Source organism: Acanthaster planci, linkage group LG07, assembly GCF_054643075.1.
Source record: "Acanthaster planci isolate LZ-2023a linkage group LG07, COTS_SCS, whole genome shotgun sequence".
Lineage (NCBI taxonomy): Eukaryota > Metazoa > Echinodermata > Asteroidea > Valvatida > Acanthasteridae > Acanthaster > Acanthaster planci.
Window position 1 is genome coordinate 11681559 of NC_141783.1, and position 20715 is coordinate 11702273.

General features: G+C 41.1%; 2 protein-coding genes across 5 annotated transcripts in view; one reads left to right on the top strand and one right to left on the bottom strand.

The window, feature by feature from the left end:
• Nucleotides 1-15716, top strand: fam227a (family with sequence similarity 227 member A). 2 transcript variants are annotated; one of them, XM_087138933.1, is made up of 13 exons: nt 1-152; nt 1596-1754; nt 5078-5131; nt 7703-7767; nt 8163-8204; nt 8800-8973; nt 9713-9853; nt 11459-11687; nt 11860-12431; nt 12855-13013; nt 13517-13668; nt 14148-14220; nt 14763-15716. In XM_087138933.1, exons 1-13 carry the CDS (start codon nt 32-34, stop codon nt 14847-14849), a joined length of 2028 nt encoding a protein of 675 aa, XP_086995059.1. In that variant the 5' UTR covers nt 1-31; the 3' UTR covers nt 14850-15716. The 2 variants fall into 2 exon arrangements, with proteins under 2 accessions (XP_086995059.1, XP_086995060.1); XM_087138934.1 differs by lacking the exon at nt 5078-5131.
• Nucleotides 15321-20715, bottom strand: part of ift140 (intraflagellar transport 140) — a 27884-nt gene continuing 22489 nt past the window's right edge. For 2 of the 3 annotated variants that reach the window (XM_022239765.2, XM_022239763.2), the window contains 2 exons: nt 19977-20118; nt 15713-19342 (listed from right to left, as the gene is read on the bottom strand). In XM_022239765.2, coding sequence (XP_022095457.2) covers nt 19127-19342; nt 19977-20118 — 358 coding nt within the window. In that variant the 3' untranslated portion in view covers nt 15713-19126. Of the gene's footprint in view, nt 15460-15712; nt 19343-19976; nt 20119-20715 lie in introns of those variants that run through there. The other variant, XR_015425873.1, reaches the window with a different exon arrangement.

Here is a 20715-nt window from a genome sequence, read left to right on the forward strand (position 1 = left end):
GCCGCATGCGCGGTAAACTAGGTGATTCAAAATGGCGGACATAAACAGGACGAACTCTCCCATGAACTTGTATCGAGAAGATGTTTTAGACACCAAAGAAGAGCTTGACAAAGCAAGAGAAAAATTAATCGGAGAGCAGAAAAAGACAGCACGTATCCTTAAATCTATGTGAAGTGAATATGTTTGACAGTATGAGATATCTTAGAAGAGTTAAAGCACAACGGCTACAGACATGGTTATCTCCGATTGTTTAAGTAGTTTCGTGAAAAAAATTGGGGATGACAGAAACCTAAATTAAACTAGGATTACCATGGTTGCCCGTAGGCTAGGCCTAGGCCTATATATGGAACTCCTTCCTTTCAGAACACGGTGTCAGTAAATCTGTTCAATTTTGGACTGTTGGACTTGGAGAACTTAGAGTTAGGCCTAGCCCTGGCCTAGTTCTAACAATCCCCTCCTTCCTCCATGTAACCTTTAATAGTCTACTTTCAGAATTAGGCCTACTCCGTCATACTCTGTGTATGATGGAGTAGTGACTTGAAGTTACCTTAGTCAGACCTGATTACATGTAGAAATTCTACCCATTTACTGTGAGAAGTGGTCTTTTGGTTCCATACTGTCAGACTGTACTTAGGGATTGGCACAACCATTGCCATGATTGCCCGACATAGGAAACCCACATCTATGAGATGAAATTTGGACCTGAAACGTGTTCGCACGGTTACTCCCGTTACCACAAGTAGGATGCGTGCGCATTACACTCGGGTACAGGAGTATAATCCCCCTTAAGTGAGAGTATACTCTTGCTAACCCTCGGGTTGTACTCCAGCTGATGAGCACTCAGGAGTATACTCATTTTAAGGCGAGTAGCTCGCTCAAACACACCCACTAGTACAGGTACATGAACATGTACCGGTACTTGATCTACACAATAGTATAATTTCCGATGTCACTTCCCTTTTAATAGCCAGAACCACAGATCATAAAAAGTAAAGTGAAATATACTGCAATTTAACTTGGAATTCGATTGGAAATTTTGAAGGAGGAAAGAATTCTATGTGATAATGTATATACGGACACCGCTAAGTTTTCCCTGACCTGTTCGTCATCTTAAAGCAATAAAATGTCCTAAAAAGTCAAATTTAGCAGTGAAAGTAATGCGGTGTTCACTTTGAAAATTCCAAAAATTTCATAAACCAGTCTCATACATGTACATGTACAGTAGGCCTGCATGTAGTATTTGTACAGTCTACAGAGGGTGTCAAGGAGTGTCCGTATCTGGCATGTCTGGAATACTTTTCTTCCAGGAAGTGCTTTGAGTCATACTCGCTCTCTCTGAATGTCATGACTATGCTACACGCTTGCTCACTCAGTAATTCAGTTCAGTGCTGGCTATACATTTAAATTTAAAAAGAAGAAGGCATGACCGGATCTCAGCAAAATATAAACTATTCATTTTGATACCATTTTCTTAAATTAATTAAAATGGGCAAAACTTTATCTAAACTGAGTTGTCTAAACCAAAAGTAAAAGACTTTTTTCCAAAATACAGCAAAGGAATGCTTTGTCTTTCCTGAGTGTAATGTACGGCACAGCGTTCCTGGTGGGCAGCATTGAAAGAGTTAACGAGAGGATAGCAACCTTGGACAGGGAGCTGCAGGGTTTCTCTGAACTGTTGATTGAGAGTAAGGCCACCAATGTTCCTGATGATGTCCTGCCAATGTCACCAAGATTTCAGAAGGGTCCCCAGAAAGGTAATCATCTATGTAGGCTTGCATTCAGAAAGTCTGACAAATTCCATAAATTGTAAAAAAAAAAGTAACTTCCCCAAATAAAAAAAACAGAAGTCAATCCAACAAACCCAAAGCTCTAGATATTTTGAAAAGTACACGTGGCCAGAGTCATGGGAAAAAATTGAGAGTAATAATTGTCAATTTGATATACAGGCAACGATTGAAAGGATCCTCATCCCTATAAATATTGATAGATTTGACACTTGAAGGTTGTAATAAATGTTTTTATTCATTATAAAAAGTTTCTGTGATGATTAAACTTAAGTAATATCACTTCTCCCGTGATGTTCAGATCAAAACCAATATAAAGTACACTTACCAATACATGTACATTGGATAATATACGGAAAAACTGAATCATTAAAAACCAAAGGAAAAACCTAACTCTTTTGGCCTAAAAATTGAAAATATGAAATGCTTTAATAAATACATTTTTTGAATACATGCATGGTATCATACTCTTCGAACTTGTTCCGAATTTGACAATATTGCTTGATGCCAAGATCAGTTTATGATACTTGTATGAACATACATGTACTGCTGTTTGTTTTCTGGGCCTAATTTGCTTTTGCTTCTTATTTGTGATGTTTCGTTAACGTCTTACTCTTGCAAGCGTTGCGCCTTTTATTTGAAACAAACTGTGCTTTCCATTCCTTGCCTCTTCCTGCAGTTTCTCGTAAGTTGCTTGCAAATGAATCCTCTGCCACCTCTCTAGCTTTTTGTGATGTGCGCTGACAGGCACACTGTGGTAACACAGCTTTTGAGTGTGCAGTGATTTTTTTCCTCATTGCTTTTTTTTTTCTGCCGAAGGGGGCATCACCATTAGTTGATTGTCTTGGAGGGAGCTGGGTTTCTAACAATTTGTCCAGTGACCCGCACATGAAAGTTCCCCGCTGTGAGCCGGATACATTGTGCTTGGAATGTTTCATTCACAAGCATTATTACTGTACTGGTAGCTTCAGGCTTTCATGCCATTCACTTTAAACACGCTGTGCATGTTCCTGTCTTTGAAAAAGAGATTTGGAGTACCACAGGTGTTTTCATGACGTTTGAAATTTATTCAAAGGCAAGTTGGACTTGTCTTTAGAAAAGCTGCTGTATGCATTGCCCTTGTTATGGCCTTGTCAAGTGATAATCTCTTCAAAGAAAACTTGAGTACCGTTCAAATCCATAAAATCTGCCACCAACGATATGTTGAGCCCCCTCCCAAATCACTTGGTGATACCTTCCTTCACCTCAGTAGATCTAGAGAAGTCATCTAGTGAAGTCATTGTATAAACATTCCTTGTTCACCCACATTCTTGGAGAGTTTAGACACTGTCAACCTTGTAAAGTACTGCCTCTTTCAAGCTTTAGTTGGGCGTGCACATCTTAATGTGAATTTGTCCATTTCTAAGCTTTGTATAAACCACATTCAGTGTACATTGTTGTGTAGTTTTATGTAACAGAAAGTCAGAAATTATGTACACAAGCAAATATCAAGTTTCAAAAGTCAGCTCAATAATGAGAATTGTCTTTGCACAAGCTTCAAATAACATTTGTACAATTTAATTACTTAGATGTACGTACATGTACATGTACCTACATGTACCAGTACATACCTGTAAGTTACTTCACATTCATGCCACACTGTGGCTATACAAATCTTCATTATTCTGTCATTTTCAATACACATTTCTTTTTCCAGTACATGTAGGGTAGATTTGTTTATTTGATATTGTACACTAATTTTTATTCACTGACAGCCAGCCATAAAAATGTATTTCCAATACTAGTTGTTTTCATCTGCATGTACAGCACATGTACATTACCAGTGTGTTTGTCATGAAAGAGACTGTAAAAACAGGAGAATTACCAGTAGGACTGTACAGAAACCTGTTTGTTTTGTGCATTTTCCCTATATTTTGCATATTCCCTCTCCATAATTCTTTTTTTTTTTCCTTCTTCTCTGAATCTCTTTTTTTTCTGCCCTTGTTTAGTCGGTCACCATAACATACGTGTACATGTACCTCATGTAAAATATCTCATGTATTGATAGGAATTAATAATGACCGTATACTGAGCTTGTGGCAAATTAAAGATTTTGAATGGAAAGATTTGATGGCCCGTTACATATAAGGGATCAGCTTGCCAACAAAAATTGCAAAACTGTTTGCCGTGATACCTGTAGATGTGATAATTTATATCAAACTCCTATTTTTGTGTGATTTCCTGCAGTGCGCTTTCAGTAGAAAAAAAGTTTTACTTTTTCTTGAATGCTCAGGGAATTTTTTCAATACAGTCTGCATGGTCTGAAAAACCTGCGCGTTGTGGTGGTGTATGAATGAACAAAGGTGCAGAAAACATACATGTACATTGGTTGTTTTGGCTTCACACAACAGTTTCCGCAATACTGGTAGCTCTGTGGTAGACTAGAGAATAGTTTGTTTTTTTTTCAATTATCGACATCATCACCATTACACACTGCAAAGGGTCCATGGTGCATACACAGTACTTACAGCACCGGTACACCGTGGTGCATAGATACCCATACATGTGCGTGTGTACTGGTTGTTGATTTAGCTCACCAAACTGATTAAAACCTGATTTTAGAGGCACTTTCATCATCTACTTGATGGAGACGGTGCATCGGGTTTTACAATTGCTGGCATACAGTACCTGTACAAGTGGCCGCATATTTTCATTTTCATAGAAAAACCATTTTTCACTGCCTACAGTTTTGTAGCTTTTGATGTTGGTTGTATATTCTACATACATGTACATATACTCCTAGGTTGGTCATAGAATGCTTCCATTAGTTTGCTGTGTAGTCACACATAGTGTACATGTTCATACACTTTCTACATTTGAGCCTGAAGTTTGACAAAGAAATTCAAAGGAGCTTGGTACACTGAAGCAGACTGTGCAGTCTGGGGCATACATGTATGTATGGATCAACTTCAGATCAGCATGTTGTTTTTTTTTTTTTTCAAATTTTTACCAAGTAGTCCTTTGGTGATCATGTGTCAAGGAAACGTTGCAAGTTTTGGAGACCTCAACTTTGAGCTGGACCTTGAAGTAATGAAGCTGAATCCTATTTGTCACAGGCACAAAGATAACATTAGTAGCAACACGCAGTTGTACATGTACATGTAGTTAACGATAGTGCATACATGTATTGCTGTGCGTAATTAACTAACATGCATTCATCTACGCGTTTGCTGTGACTAACAACCACCTCTACTGATTGGTCAAAGTTTTGGTAGATTAATCCATTTTTTTGTTCAAACATCTACCCTGGACAGCATCGGATGTGAAAGAACTGAATCAATTTGCTGGCGTGTACGCTGCTAAATCGAGTAAGAACTATTGGAACTAAATCCCCTTTTACCGTCTGTTTTTGTTCTTATGTACATGTACCTGTGCACTTGTGCAAGGGTTACCAAACAAAACCGTTTGGTTGTACACAGTGCATATACCACACAAGTACAGCTTGAAATTGAAACTGGGAATTTATGTGTAAGAGGACAGACTAACGGGCAATGCCTGTGTTTCTTTTATTTCTTTGTGGTTAATTTTTTTTTTGGTGCAAAAAAAGAATGGAAGGTGGAATGTAAACCTCAAACAGTGACTACCAAAATAATGTCTCATACCCTCCAGCCCCCCCCCCAAAAAAAAACCCTCAAAATGTGATCTGATAGTTTTGGTCATTTGTCAAATTGTCCCCTCAGGACCGTGATAGATATTCTTTGTTTTCTTTTGGTTTTGCGTTTTCTGTACGTGTACATGTACATGATGGAGCCTGGACAGAGGCCTCAATCTCCAGTAATTCTGAATTCTATAATGATAGGGTGTAAAGTTTTCTGTCAGCAACAATCTTTTATTTCTGCCTTTTACACAAATTATTGTCACCATTTAATTAATATGGCTGCCCTCTTTAAAAAGCATAATGAATAACCTGTATTTATAACTTTGGATCATTTTCACTGGCTAATTGTTTTCCTCAAAACTAAAATTGCATGCTTTTCCAGTTGCAGGTGAGTCTTTGAAAAAGAGAGAGATTAACACAGTATTAAACCCTGAAAAATTCATTTACTAATTGAAAAGAAAGTGAAACGTGTACATGTACTGAAATTCCACTAAGTGTTAAAATCAAATTGTAATTCTTCTTTATCAACTTACCTCCGGCATGGAGGAAGATAATGTACAACATGCATGCAAATGCAGGCTTTTTTTTATTCCTTTTACCACGCTCAAGAAATTGCATGATTATTCTTGCATGAATGCAGTTTGTAACTGTAGGCTTTTGTGGGTGATGCATCCCTTGGGTTTTACCTTATTTGAAGTGCCATTTCTTGTTTTGGCTTTACATTATTCCCAAGTTGTAATTTGAGTTATACACAGACAGGTACTCGCTTCATCCCCCTTTCCACTGTCTCATCTATCCACAAGCCCCACCCACCCACACGTATGGGTATCTTCATGTACAGTACAGTTATGTAGAGATAATGTCATTATTTGAATGAGTATATGTGTACGTGTATTTTAACCCTCGTTATTCACCTTTTCAGTCCACAATTATTCTTTATTCGGAAAAAATGTACATGTATCATCGTCTTTTCTGTTCATTTGAATACTAGACAGCTATAACTATTGGTACACAGATCAGTAAGTCATGCCTTATTTCAGACTTATTCTGATCTTAAAGGACAAAGGTGCAAACTTGTGTTTTTCAGCTCATCATGAATTTTTAATGAGTCGGATTGCAGGGTAGGTCACCATGAAGATATTGTCTTACAGTTTCAATTATGACCCTAATGCCCACGTGCGGCTGACGTTAGACCCTTTGAGATAGGAATCAATTTTTAATGTGTTTGAGCAACAGAAAAAAAATTACACCGAGCATGTACACTGTACATGTATATGCGCCTATAGGTGGGCTACAGGTAACACGTAGTTAGTCCTAGGGTTTCACACGTCCTAATTGAGGCCCGCGAGAGTGAACTTTGAGGGGGCGTCTTCTATAGACAGGCCCAAAGCAATGATGGAAACAATCCAATCGTGGGTTCTCCTTCCCGGGGGATTTGCTTTCAAAAAAGTGACCAGACAGGTGTTTTTTATTCACCAACGAAAGTGTAAGATATGTAAAATACATATATAAATCATACCATTTATTTTGTTGGCAGCTTTTACATTGTAGCTTTAAACAATCAACAGTGTATTTGCAGTTTGAAAGTACATGTCTGGCTATAGGTATGGTTTACACTGTACAGTGACTTTTACCTCATAGATGGAAGCCTCAACATCTTGCAAATCTTTCTGAAATTGAAGTTCTTGGGTAACGGTCACATGGAGCTACTTGGTCGACAGACAAAATTATTCTTGTATGTTCAACAAAATCTTGGTTGAGAACCGGTAATCCTCTGCATACAGGGTCATGACATTTTGGTTTGAATCTGTGGTGGATAAGGGTAAAAACTAGTGGCTGTTTTTAAAAATTCGTTGATGGTAAAGTGATTCTGTGCATAGGAGCACAAAAAGCCAGAATTGAACAACTGAATAATTTGAACCATTTAGGATTCAGATGGGTTGTCAGATTTTTAAAAGCCTATTGTTCTTTCCATTACATTTAAAGATTCTTGTTTTCGGGTTTTATGTGTGGTCAGTAAAGTAAAAAGGTTTGCAAAATATGGAGGGCCTGACGTTTCGATCTTAGCAGAATGTTTCTCAAAGGCAAAATGAGAAAAAGTGAAAAAGTAAAAAAGGTAAAAAAGGTTTACAGATGCCATGGTTACATTTTAACACTTCTCAAATGTTATCAAAAAGAAATTTTATATTCATATGGGGTTTTTGAACAAACGGATTCTCTGCATGCATGATACGTGATGGTTAAGTTAAAGTGCTCTCCGTTTTCCATTCCGTCCTTCTAGCATTATTTCCAGTGGTCACTCCAAAGATGAAGCACCTTGCCAAAATCAATGAGTCAAGCAAGAAGGTAAAGAGAAAACAGCTTCAATCATAGAAAGAAGTCTTGAAGTCAAATTTTCTGCAAATTTGGAATGAATTTTAGTTGGAACGTGGCAAGTAGAGTGGAATTTATGCCTGAGTCAATTTGTTGAGTACTTTAGGAATACATGTACCTTGCTTTGCTGTCAGATATAATGATGGTTGAGTGTGGATGAAGCTTCTTAAAGTTTTTAAGACTATATTGTGTAGTCTACAGACGTACCGTACACTATGGTCTGCTGCAGTGTTGCCATTGTGGGCACCATGCTGAAGTCCCACAAATGAAATTCTATCTTGCCTGCATTTGTCCTCATGAGGGTTTTTTTTTTTTCAAAAATATGGTGTGAAAGAAATGACGCCTACTGTTTTCATTTTCCTTTTCAGATTGCCAAAGACAAAGGAGACACCAAACCAAAATTGGTTGAGGTAAGAACATTCTTTACGTGTATTGCTTACGGAAGGCATAAACAGCCATAAGCATTTGCAGTTTTGAATTCCAATTAAATGCAGCTTTGCAATGCCCCCCTTTGGAACCCGTCCCTTCTCCCCCCAAAAAAGAGCCTGGGTACACCACCGCTAAGAGGCCAGAAGTGTATTAAAACTGACACACTGCTTCAAAAAAAAGGCGAACATATCACATTTCCATCTAGACGTGGCATTTTCTTTCATTTCTTTTAAATTCTGGGCACGTGTATCGGCGGTGTACAAGTGGTATTATATGACCATCCCCTACAGGCTGTCTTGTTGCAACAAATTGCAATGTTACCTACATGTACCTCTGGCCTACAGACAAATTAATTTCCTGTCAAACTCTTCCGGAACAATTACAAGTGCTGCAGTTTAATTACTTCTGGTACCTGTATAAACAATCAGGTAATCTATTGAGTGCGGATGGCTTTCAAGGATTGTCCAAAATAAATTAAGGTGTAGCCAGTTTATGCGCTCTTCAGATCGGTAAAGAGCTTTTTCATTTTCCTTTTGAAAAAAAAACATGGATCCTCCCGCCCTTTGCCCCTTACAGCTTCATCAGTACATGGGCTATGACCCCAACCAGCTGACGCCCCTGCCAGACTTGGAGACACTCACCATCATAAAGAGGGTGACAGAAGCCCAGACAGACCTACCGTGCAAACCCCAGTACAGGCAGGAGTTCAAGAGGCTCTTTTTCTCCAAGATGTCGGAGGCTGTGTTAGTTGTAAGCTGTCGTTATTCCGTTGTCTCCTGGGTTCTTCCAGTGTTGCAGACCCTGCATCCAGAGTGCAGATTTCTGTGGATCTGTTTTGATCATCTCAGTATAGGGTCAATGATTGTGTGTTGACTTGACTTTCATTGAAAAAAACAAATTCACCTTGCATGTACATCTTGCAAGCATTAGCTCACAGCACCCACGTATGCACCCTTATGCAGACACATGTATGTGTGTACATTTACTGTACATATTGTTCTTGCAGGGCTGTTGATATGAACAGGCAAGAATCAAGTGCTGTGAAATATGAAAATCTAATTACCTACCTTACTTCCCTCATGCGTTTAAATGCATTGTAGGTCCTTAATGTTGTTAAACACAGTCGTAATGGTGTTGTTGGTTCCAAGGACATGCCCCCTCGGTTGACAACTAGATAGGCTTTGGCGACATGCAGAGTTCATTAGTGTGCACTGAGTACCCACGGGACTGGTATTTTATCTTGCGCCAGATGTGCAAGTGCATGCACGCAGTGGTGTGTCACCCCAAGAATACACTGCTTGGTTCACCCACAGAGCCCACTCTTAGGCTATTTCCAAATTACTTGGCGACGGCGTAAAATTACACAAGAGTCTTTGCATAACCACCGCAGCTACTTGCCGTAGAGTCATGTGTATTGCAAGCCACAGCCGGTTAGTTCGGACACAGCCTTATTGTCTATATTTTAGAATTGTTGGCTTCATCCATCCAGGATACGTTCTGGTGGTTCTTCCTCTATCGTTACCATCCGAGTAAGAAGACTCAAGAGCGACTCTTCAACCGTGTGGCTCACAACTTCGTCAAGCTGTTGCTGTTTGCAAAGCACCCTAAGTACAGGGACGTCTTCTTCCAAGTAAGTCATTCTGTGGTCAAAATATATCCGTCGTAACCTCCGTGCTACAGATCGTCAACATTTTATATTTGGCTCAGCAGTGCCACACACCATTGGTGGTCAAAGGATGTCAGTTACATCATATGTTCTCTTATAATCACCGGCACGGTGTGGCAAGCTCGAATGGGTGACAATCATGACAAAATTGACGGCTGTTCAATGACAGTGCCTCAACTTGGAAGAGAATAATCAAATTTGTGATTCAGTTGGGTGACTTGAAAGCAATCAGAGCAAATTTGTGGTGACAGTGTAACAGTGGTGGTGGAGATGGCGCAGACACGGCAGCGTGGTGTTGGGTGGTGGCGGTAGTAGTAATGATGATGATGATGTGTGGTTCAACTATTTAAAAAGAAAAAATACCTAACTATTGTATCCACATGCAATCCTATATCCAGGCCTACACCAGTACAACTTTTCAAACCTGAATCTGTTGCTGTGAACTATCTCAAACAATATTTAAATAGCAAGCTTGTCACAAGGGAGCGGATAAATATAGCTACAAACACATGTACGTGCATAGCGCCCTCATTAGTAAAAGAGGCAAAAGTCCTAATCACATGGAAAAACCTTCATGACACTCTCTTAAATTTATAATCTATATCCACTTCAAAGTTAATCAACAAAGTCTATCTGCCCCGAGCTGAAGTGCGCCCCCAATCGACGAAAAAAAGACAGCTGGTTACAAGCGAGTTTTTGAATGCATTCTGCGTGCACGCAAAGACCATACAAGCCGGAATAAATTGGTTAGGCATACTCAGCATGCTCTGGGACAAACGTGCATATACTTGTGTGCCTCATGGCACATCTATGCGGTGAGTACCCAAAAGAGCACGCCCTCTTTGTTCCGCTCGGAGCAGAGCGAATCTAAAAACTAAAGATTAGCACTCACTTTGCAGAGCTGGCAAGGTTTTAACAAAAATTAATGCCAAAACAATAATGATTTCATTCCTGAGTGTAAAATGGCGGTACTGAATTAGGTGAGCACTAAAGCAGGGCCCTCTGGGGACAAATAATTGCAACACGCAAGTCGCTGCTCATACAAAGAAAGCAGAATGATTTTCTCGCCGCTACATGTGTGATTCACTATACTGTTGTGGAGAAGTTGTAGTGTGAGGTTTCTTGAGCTAGGGAGAATTTTGTGCAAATATGGACATGTGATTTTGGAATCACTATCTCCAAGGTGGCCTGTGGTGGCAAAATTTTTCACAAGAATATGCTTCACTTGAAAGATTCAATCTTCAGCCAAGTATTTTTTATCAATTATATATAACAGGTTTTGCCCTTACCCAACGTATATATATTAATAAGCACTGCATGCTCAGTGCTTGTCCGAGAGCTTGCGAAAAAAACCTCACAAGCTTACTCGGGTGGGACTCCAACCCACGACCTCCTGCTTACTAGTGCAGATGTCTTAACCACTCGACCACCGAGCTTGCCGGGGTCGGCTGGCCGGTCCGAGTCAAATAAAGCAGCGGGTACCGCGAACTATTTTCTATTTTTTATCAATAATTGGTGTGGAATGGAAGTTTGATAAGGTCTTCCGTTTTGCTTCCGTTTTCCCTTCAGGATTACAGTGACATCCTAGCCCAGGCAATTTACAGCGCCTTCTGCGCGGCCTTCCCAAACTCCTGGCGGCAGTTTGACGCTGACTTCAGAAGCGACCTTTGCTGTTTGACCTCCCAGTGGGTGGTGGGGACCAGGCCAGCACCACGAACATGGCTGAGGTGGAACTACCCAGCTCTGGAGCCACCAAACATGAAAAGAGAGGAGTTCATGAAAGCAGACAATAAGAAAGGTCAGAAAAATCTTTGAACTAAGGGCTCCTACTTTCACCTTTTCCGTCCTGCACCTTAATGTTAATCTTGCCCTTGACTTTTTCTTGAGAAATATTCCTAAACAGATATTTTGTTCCTTGATCGTTTTTGCAATGAATTTTAATATTTTTGTAATTTTCTGTTAAATCATAGGTGGTCTTTTCAACTTTGACATGTTGACTCCAGAGGATAGCAGTCATTCCAATCCTAGTAAACCTGTCGATCCAGCAGCTGTCCATCCTCAACCCCTTCACAATCTCTCAGGTAAAACCAAACATTCCCAAACACCCAGCGAGTCCTCAGTCTCGACTGCCGCCACAGGCTTAATGCCCCAGGACTCGGACTTCATGTCCATATCAACGGTGGCGCGGGCGCAACACGCCCCCCTGCCTCTCCGAGGGGGTGCCAGGGGGCCTGCTGTCCACCAACTACCTGGCCCTGGCCACACAGAGACAGCAAAGGGAGGTGTGAAGACAGGTGGGCTACTTCCAATCAGCGAGGACACTTCCGAAGTCCCAGATGGCAGCGAGTGTCAAACAGGTAAGACAAGAGCGCGAAAGAGCCACAGAGGACGGAATGATCCGAGAAGTGATGTCCTCTCCAAGAACAACGGGGGAAAGTTAAGGCCTCGTGACAGCGGTAGCAGACACGCGCTGGAGACACATGCATCCAAGTCAACAACACAGTCTGTAACCAGGCTACGGAGCAACGGACAGGCAGAAGAGGTTAGTACAAGTCACTTTTAAACAACTGAAGGTGCATTCCAATCACCAAAGGAGTTTCAATTATAGCTATGGGAACGTTATAGGTTGGTGCAGTGCTGCAACCAAAAAGAGTAATTGTATGGTTACACTGTGCAACTTATCTCTTTTACCAGTCGTTTGAGTTCTGAAACAAACCAGGGGACGCAATGTTGCATCCTTCACCTCGGGCCTTAACCACTTGCCTTTCTTAAACAATAACCACACCTCATTACAGTCATCCCCCTGTCTCCTGTTGGCAGAGTAGAGCATATCTTCCACAATGGTGAGCCCCGCACAGAAACTCAGAAACATCAGAGAGGATCCAAACCCAACCATCTTAAAATTCTTTGCCCATCAAATCAGTGGATGCCAATTTCACGTTTTTGTTGTATTCTGGATTGACAGTCCCACCCTGTCGGTGAAGGAGCCACATTCGCCAAGGTCATCTTCAACAGCAATGGTCAGAGTCCATTGGTCTTACACTTCCTCAGGCAGAAGGGACTGGACCAGAAGGCCGGTATCGACAACCTCCTCAGGAGAACCGAGATCAGGAAACTACCTCCATATCCTTTCGATGCATGCACTTTTCATCCGTTCACATTTGAGAATCAGTGGGTTCCAAGTTGGGCTGGATTTGGATAAGACTTTGTCCCAATGTCTTGGCTGTGGCAAGCAGTAACTCAAGTGTCTATGGCAAATGGCTACGGCTGCTACCCATTGACTTCCATAGAAGCACATGTCATTGCCAGAGCAGTATATAGACAGTTGTGCAAACAAAATGGCACGCTGTGAACAGCCATTTTGGTTCTCAAGTCTGAGGTTGAGTGGTACTCTCTCTCTGTACATGGCTCTGGTTATTGCTAGCCGCAGCCAGGACTTCATATGCAGCACAGCAACGAAAGCCAAGTGATATAGGCTTATTTCCAGTCTTTCCAATAGATGTCATAAATTTTGGAAAGGAAAACAGGAGAGACTTGAGAAGAGTTTAAAGTGTTGCAAATTTCACAGAGCGGAACTTCATACCATTGTCGCACTTCACATTGTTTGGACTTAACCACCGCTGCACGATGGACGCCCCAACCTACAAGCAGTTGATCCAAGACACCTTCCATTCAATCAGGCAAGCAGATGAGAACTACAAACTGATGCACGATGACGGACTGAAAACCCACGCACAGTTCCTGAAGAGACAGAAGCAGCAGCTGCAGGAGCACATGAGGTCAGAAATTCTTGCTGCAGAATTAACAAATCAAAACTAGTAGAAGTTTTGCACATTTCTTACAAGAGCAAGATGTAATGAAATGCTTTTGTATTCAAGGTCTACATGTTTTCTTTTTATGACAAGATTATGTGACTTTGTGCCGGGGAATTGTGTACCCCAAGGTGAGGTCTACTAGGTCATGGGAATTAAGAATGGAGATTTTTCCGTCAGCACTGATAGGGAACCAGCTCTGGTCTGTCTTTCTCAGTGATTTTATGCCAGTATTTAAAGAGAACCTTGGCTGATATCTTGAAAAACCTATACTCAACACACATTATGCCGTTGTTGCACCCAGTGGTTTGAATGTTCTTGATGATGGCCTACCACAGTGCGTTTCACATCAATGCAGGCATGGGAGTATATATAACAGCTTAGGTAAAGTTTCTCTATTGTATTCACTGCACCATTTCCTTTATCAATTTTTCCCCTCAACTCAGACGTGAAGATTCATTGATGGCCCAGCCAAAGGAGGTGAAACGATTGAGCGACCTGTTAGTCTTGGAGTTACTGGTAAGATTCTGAACATCATCTTAGGGCATTCTAGTCATGTGGCTACATTTGAAGTCACATAACTTTAGAGCATCAAGATCAACACTTAACCAATATTTCAATATTTGTGTTTTCGTTGTTGGAGAATAAATCAGAATGCTACATGTGGTGTACCAAAGATTTTTACATCCGTCACTCCAGAATTCATTGCAGCTCAAGGAATCTCAAATCCACATTCTTACAACTCATGTTCTTGAAGTTACATGTTCCTTTCAAGTAACAGGATAAAAAAATCTCTTGCTAGTGGCATATCCGGGACTTAGAGGGAGCAAAATGGAATTTTTTCCCCATGAATGATTCTCAAATTTTTTTCACCTGTATAAAAATCCTCAAGCTCCTTCCTCAAAAAATCAGTTGGTAGTACCATTTTTAAAATGCTGGTGGTTTTAACAGGTCTGCAGAAGGGGAAACTTGCCTCTCTGTTCCCCTCACCTCCCCTTGTGGATACGCTGCCATCTCTTACACCTCAAACACCATTTGTACCTATGTTTGCCCACTCACAGAGAGACCAAGATGAAGTCAGTACAGGTGCAGCGCTGGCAGTGGAAGAGGCCTTGTTACAGCAGGACCAGGTCTACACCTACATGTAGGACCTCAGTGCTGATGTCTGCACCCTCCTCTACAGCCTGCCCAGACACCAGACTCGGATCCTGCTAGAGATGGATTCTTTTCTTCTCTTATAATTTTTCTTTGCGTGGCTTCAGTCATTTTTTTAAATCTCGGCTGACTGGGGTTTGACATCCCCGGGATCATTTTTCAAACTTCTGTCAATCAGCCACTAAATGACAATACTCCAAACTGTGGCTTCAGAGCAGAAAGTTTGGCATTTCTGTGCAAGAGAATGTCTTAAGAAGGTCTTAACTGAGGCTAAAAGGTGGCTTAATTCAGGCCACGTATGGCATTTACGCTGAGATTTGGAAACCTTCCTGCCACGTGTAAATGAATAAAAAATTGCCTTGTGCTTTTGACTGTCATTGGCCGTTATCAAGTTGACATGATAAAATTTAACATGTTCACATTTTTACTTCATTTTACGCCCTTGATGTTTATCCAGTAACAATGCATTGCTTGTATAACTTGGTCCAAAACAGTCATGCAGGAACATTTGATTTTCAATACATACCCACCATAGATTTGGCATGCGGAGTTGATATGCACTAAAAAACCCACCAATCAAAGGTACCTTTAGTCTTTCTTAACCTTTTCCTCTCCTTCCGAGCTGATGATAATTTTATTTCCCCTTTAACCAAACAGGGGTACACCTGTTTCTAAATACTGCTGTTGAATTTTTAAATATTCCAAAATTTGTATGAGTATTTTGGGGTTTTCTGTATGAAGAGAATCAAGCCATTCACCAGTGTTATATTGTATATACATGTATGTAAAATAATATGCAGAGAATTGTTTATTATTCAAAGAAGGCTGATAATAAAGTAAAGTCTTGACAAAGGGAATAACTCAACTGCTTCTGGTCACTTTTTGAAACTTGAATACAATCTACTGATATCAATTACAGTTTAACAATCAGTTTTTTTGGAGAACTCCCAAATCTAATCGACTGACCATGCACACTCTTTTAAGTCTAACATCATGTAAGTCATTTTTTTACACAATATATACAATTTGTAGCCTTTCTACAAAGAGAACCAAATATTTACAGACTTAAAAAATGTGAGGGAATTCGAAAACATGTCTTTGCCAATGAAATTCAAGTTTCACATAAATACCAGGAAGGTGCAATTCAATTCGTGCAAATATCTTAAGAATTACCATGAACACAAAAAATAAGGACTTCTATCTCCTAGTGTGCTGTTTGGTGACAGCAAACACAATGGTGTTAGCGAAACTGAGCTTTAAACTGGCAGTACATAATAGAAAAAGTCCACAATATTCATAGCCACCAGAACGATTGCACCTGCTAATTCACATGACTTATAGTGCAGACCTCCCAACCTTCCCGACTTTGTCAGAGAATTTCCACTTTTTCACTTCGTTCCCGCCATTCCTATTTCGCCCCTAAACTTTCTGCCAAATTGAAATGAGATGGACGAAAATGCCCTCTCAACGAGCTACATTGTATGTGTCGTGTGGCGCCCGGTTTCACTTGGAACCACGACTAAGAATGTTTGGATCCAAGACTAAGCACTGCTGTGAAATCGACCACGATCGTGTCAAGTGTGCAAGTACCACAAGGTGATTTTTTCGCTGAATTTTGTGGTGACTCAACACATTCGGGAGAAAATTATTAAACTCTTGTGAAAATCAAACTTTTATGGAATCAGTGAGTATGTATGGTTCTGTACATCTTCACGGACATGGATTTGACTCTTGTATAATGCAGCACTGATTTTTACTTGTTCATGGTAATACAGAGAATATTCTGATTTTTCATAAAAAATTTCAAATTTTGGGTTGGATTCCAAATTCTTCATACATAGCCAATGTTGGGAGGTCTGTATAGTGGGTATCGACCCCATATCAACGTGTGTTTTGAGTGTTGTTTACAAACAATACAGCCAAAATATGGTATAGTACCCAGCACATCAGTAGTCCAAGTATGGTACCTACAGAGTTGTAGTACTCGTACTCAGTACTCGTATCGAGTACTACTCAAGTACCATTTTCAGAGTACTTGTACTTGGACGTCCAAGTACTCATACTCAAACGACAGTTCTTGTACTCGGGCTACAAAATACTCGGAACTTGACATCCAAAAATTGTACTCGAGCATCAAAGTACTCGTACTCGATACCACGGCCGTTAAAATGAGGTACAAAAATATCAACCCCAATGGCCCGATATTCAATACGGGTCTGACAAAGAGAAGGCCGAAGGTGTTACCATTAACGTATACGACCAATTCGCCGTCTGTGCGCGTACTTAACCAATCACGTACGCAAATTATATTGTGGTACTCCAGAATGGTCCCGCGATTTACTTGGGCATTGGTAGTCTGGTTCCTGGACCTGAAAATTCTAACGACGAACCCAACATACAGAAAATCACAGGCATGTGAATAATTGAGTCTGGAAAATAGACTTCGCCGCGCCGTGCACTTTGTGTCAACTGCTGCCACGCACGTGTAGTGACCGTAACATTGCTAGCCAGATCACTTGTTCTTGTAGCCATGTCATCTGCATTCGGTGTTTCTTTTACACAGTGGCAGGTCTTAGAGTCTCTAAATTAAGATGAAACTACTTTTGAATTAGAAGTACTTGTACTCATACTCGGAATTAGAAGTACTCGTACTCGGAATTAGAAGTACTTGTACTCGTACTCGGAAGTGCAAGTACTTGTACTCGGAAACCAGTACTTGTACTCGGCTGGCAAAGTACTCGATGTGTCTTTGCACTCGGCAGTCAAAGTACTCGGCAGTACTTGGTACTCAGAAAAAAAGTACTCGACTACAACACTGGGTACCTACCGTCGGCTTTATTTTTGGTACATGATACTTATGAAACACTTTGCTTTTGGTGGACGCCGTGTTTGTTGATATTTAATACCCACTATAGGTCACGTGACTTAGCAGGCGCAATCAGTCTATTGTCTCAAAAGTCTTTCATTGTCCACTCTGAAAGGCCTTGGGTGGAAAGCTTGTTCCTGGCTTTCATTGTCCACTCTGAAAGGCCTTGGGTGGAAAGCTTGTTCCTGGCTCCATGTACAGTCTCATCCGTTGAATTAGGGTACACTGAACTTGCATACATTTCTGCATGAAGCACACACTGTCCACTGTTGCCCTGTGCACAATCAACAGGAAATTGCTTACTTGTGTTTTGCCATCAGTGTGACTTTGATGCTGCTGTCTAGTCACTGACTACCATCTTTGCCGGTCCGCCATCTTGTTGCTGTGCCAATGCCCCCAGTTACTGAACCTTGGACATAACAGACTTGTGTGCACAAGGGGTAAAGAGTTCAAGACAGCAAATTCCCAGTTAAAAGCTTCAAAATTCTAAGCTTAACCACTACCAGCCGGGGACTCCGGGATCGGAGCCGTATGGTTTATATGTGTGGCCGGGGTCTCCGAACTCGGACAAAGGAAACAGGGCCCTGTAACAAAAGACCGTACTCCGAACAAAAGACCAGGCTGCTGGGCATGACCGGCATTTTTCACTCTCAAAAGTGGTGATAATCCAGCGTTATTTTGAAACCGTATACCAGGGTTTGGGGTATTTAGAGCAAGCGGATTACCACCGGGGACAAAAGCTCTCCACCACCGCAGCGATGAGCCACACAGCACCGCTGCATGCTAATCTGGCCCCTATTGAAAAGAGGTCAGCAGTGCACTGAGCCAGGTTCGTGAACAAAAGACAGCTGTATAACACCGCACAATCTGGGCTCTGTTTACAAGGCTGCAGGCCTGGCTGAAATATTCGGGCGTCAATGAAGGTCACCTGTCAACTTAGAGTAGTGCCTGAAGATTACTCCGTGCGGCTATAAACGACTGTTAAATGGAATGATGAATTGTTGAAGGATTTTGAAAACGGAAAAAATGATAGTCATGCCGGCCCAGCATCCTCAACGTTGAAAAATGCCCCGGTCCGAAGTGGTTAAAAGAAATTCAACATCGCTGCAAACTACTTACTGACTGGAGTGACTTGAAATACAATAACACTCAAAGGCCTGACATTTTGACTGGACAAAATGTGAAATGACAGCCCTCAAGAAAGACACATAAGGATCAAAACATGTAACCCTCTCACTGGTGAAAACATCTCCAAATCAATTTTTAAGAGTTACACCTATTTCGAAAAGCTTCACATCTTGAGAAAAACCTTCATGCCTGAGAGCCATGAACATGCACCCCAAAACTGAAAAGTACTCTTGGCTAGGTCAGTTTTAAATTCTGTTTCTCCTGCAGATTCCATCTTCAACAAAAACCCTCATCCTCCTGAAAGTCTTCCTGCACATCCTCTTCCACGTCATCATCATCCTCCCCCTGGCCTGCTGCAGTCTCCGCCCCTATGCCACGCCCAAGTGGGATATCCAAGGCTCGGTGGACAGCCTCAATGGTGCGCATGTTGACATAATACGCCATGTTGACTGTGGGAATGCGGCTGCGCATGTCCTCCATGAAAGCGTAAGCCTGCGGGTGGAGAAAATAACTTTGAAAAGCGACATGTGTCATATTGAGATAACAAACTTCCTCTCCGTTAGCATCTTGCAAAGAACTCTACTGAATTTTTCTAAATCCTCACTGGGATGCACATCTTTTGATTTTCTAGTGGTATTCATCAGAGCATCATTATAATAGTTAACAAATTTCTATCTTCTCAATCCTTCAACTGGGTTAAACAATGGGTACTGTACATCTGAAGGGGGCATGTGGCCAAGTGGTTAAGGTCTGTGGCTTCCAATCATAGGGTTGGAGGTTCGAGTCCAGCTGCTGGCAGTATGTTGTGGCCCTTGGCAAACCACTTCACCCCTGCTTGCCTCTCTCCACCCAGGAGTATAAATGGGTACCAGCATTAGCTGGGAAGCAACCTGCAATGGATTGGCGTCCCATCCAGGAGGGAATAGAAATATTCATGCCACGGAAACCGGCCTGATGAGCTAAATTGGCTTGGACCAGACTTGTTGCAGTTCATCTGAAAGTATTGGCTGTGGCTAATGGAAACACAGCTTTATGGAAGCCACTGATGACTGGCTAACGGCCACTGACTATTGATGTCAGTGTTAATGCTAGCCACAGTCATGACGTTCAGGAGCAGCACTTCTACCTTCTTGAAGTTTTCCTGTCGAGCATAGTGCTCTATCATCATGCCGAACACGTCTCCAATCCGGACGGCATTATCCAAATCTGGCTCCTCCAGCAGGATTTGGCACTGCCTCATGGCCTCATCAGGATCTTCATCATACACTCTGGAGAGATAGGAAACAAGACGGGAGAAAATGAGAAACAAAAAGGAGTTTTCTATGTGCATAAATTTACAGACTGTGGATACTGAAACACTACCTTACTGCCTAATTAGCATTAATTGTTTAATGGCAAAACATGCCATAATCAGATGTGTTGTCAAGTCACATTACAAGCCACTAACAACGCAATCCTAAATCAATCACAAGGCACTCACAAGTCAAATTAGTATAACCCACAAGTCAACAGCAAGTCAGTAAGTCATTCTTAGGTTTATCCCATGTCAAATTACAAGCCATTCACAAGTCAGTCATGTCATGTCAAAAGTAAACTCACAAGTCAAATCAAGTCAGTAACTCAAATCACAAGTCATACACAAGTCAGTCATGTCACCTGTCAACAAGTCAAATCAAGTCAACAGCGAGTCAAATTACAAGTCAAAGTCAATAATAAGTCACTCAAAAGTCACAATGCAATAAAAAGTCTGGTCCAAAGTAACAGGTGATAAACAGCAAAGGAAATTGTTTAATTGAATTGCTCATAATACAAATCTAGACTGGACAACTTGAAATGGACTCCAAACAGACTAGTCAGAACCTTTA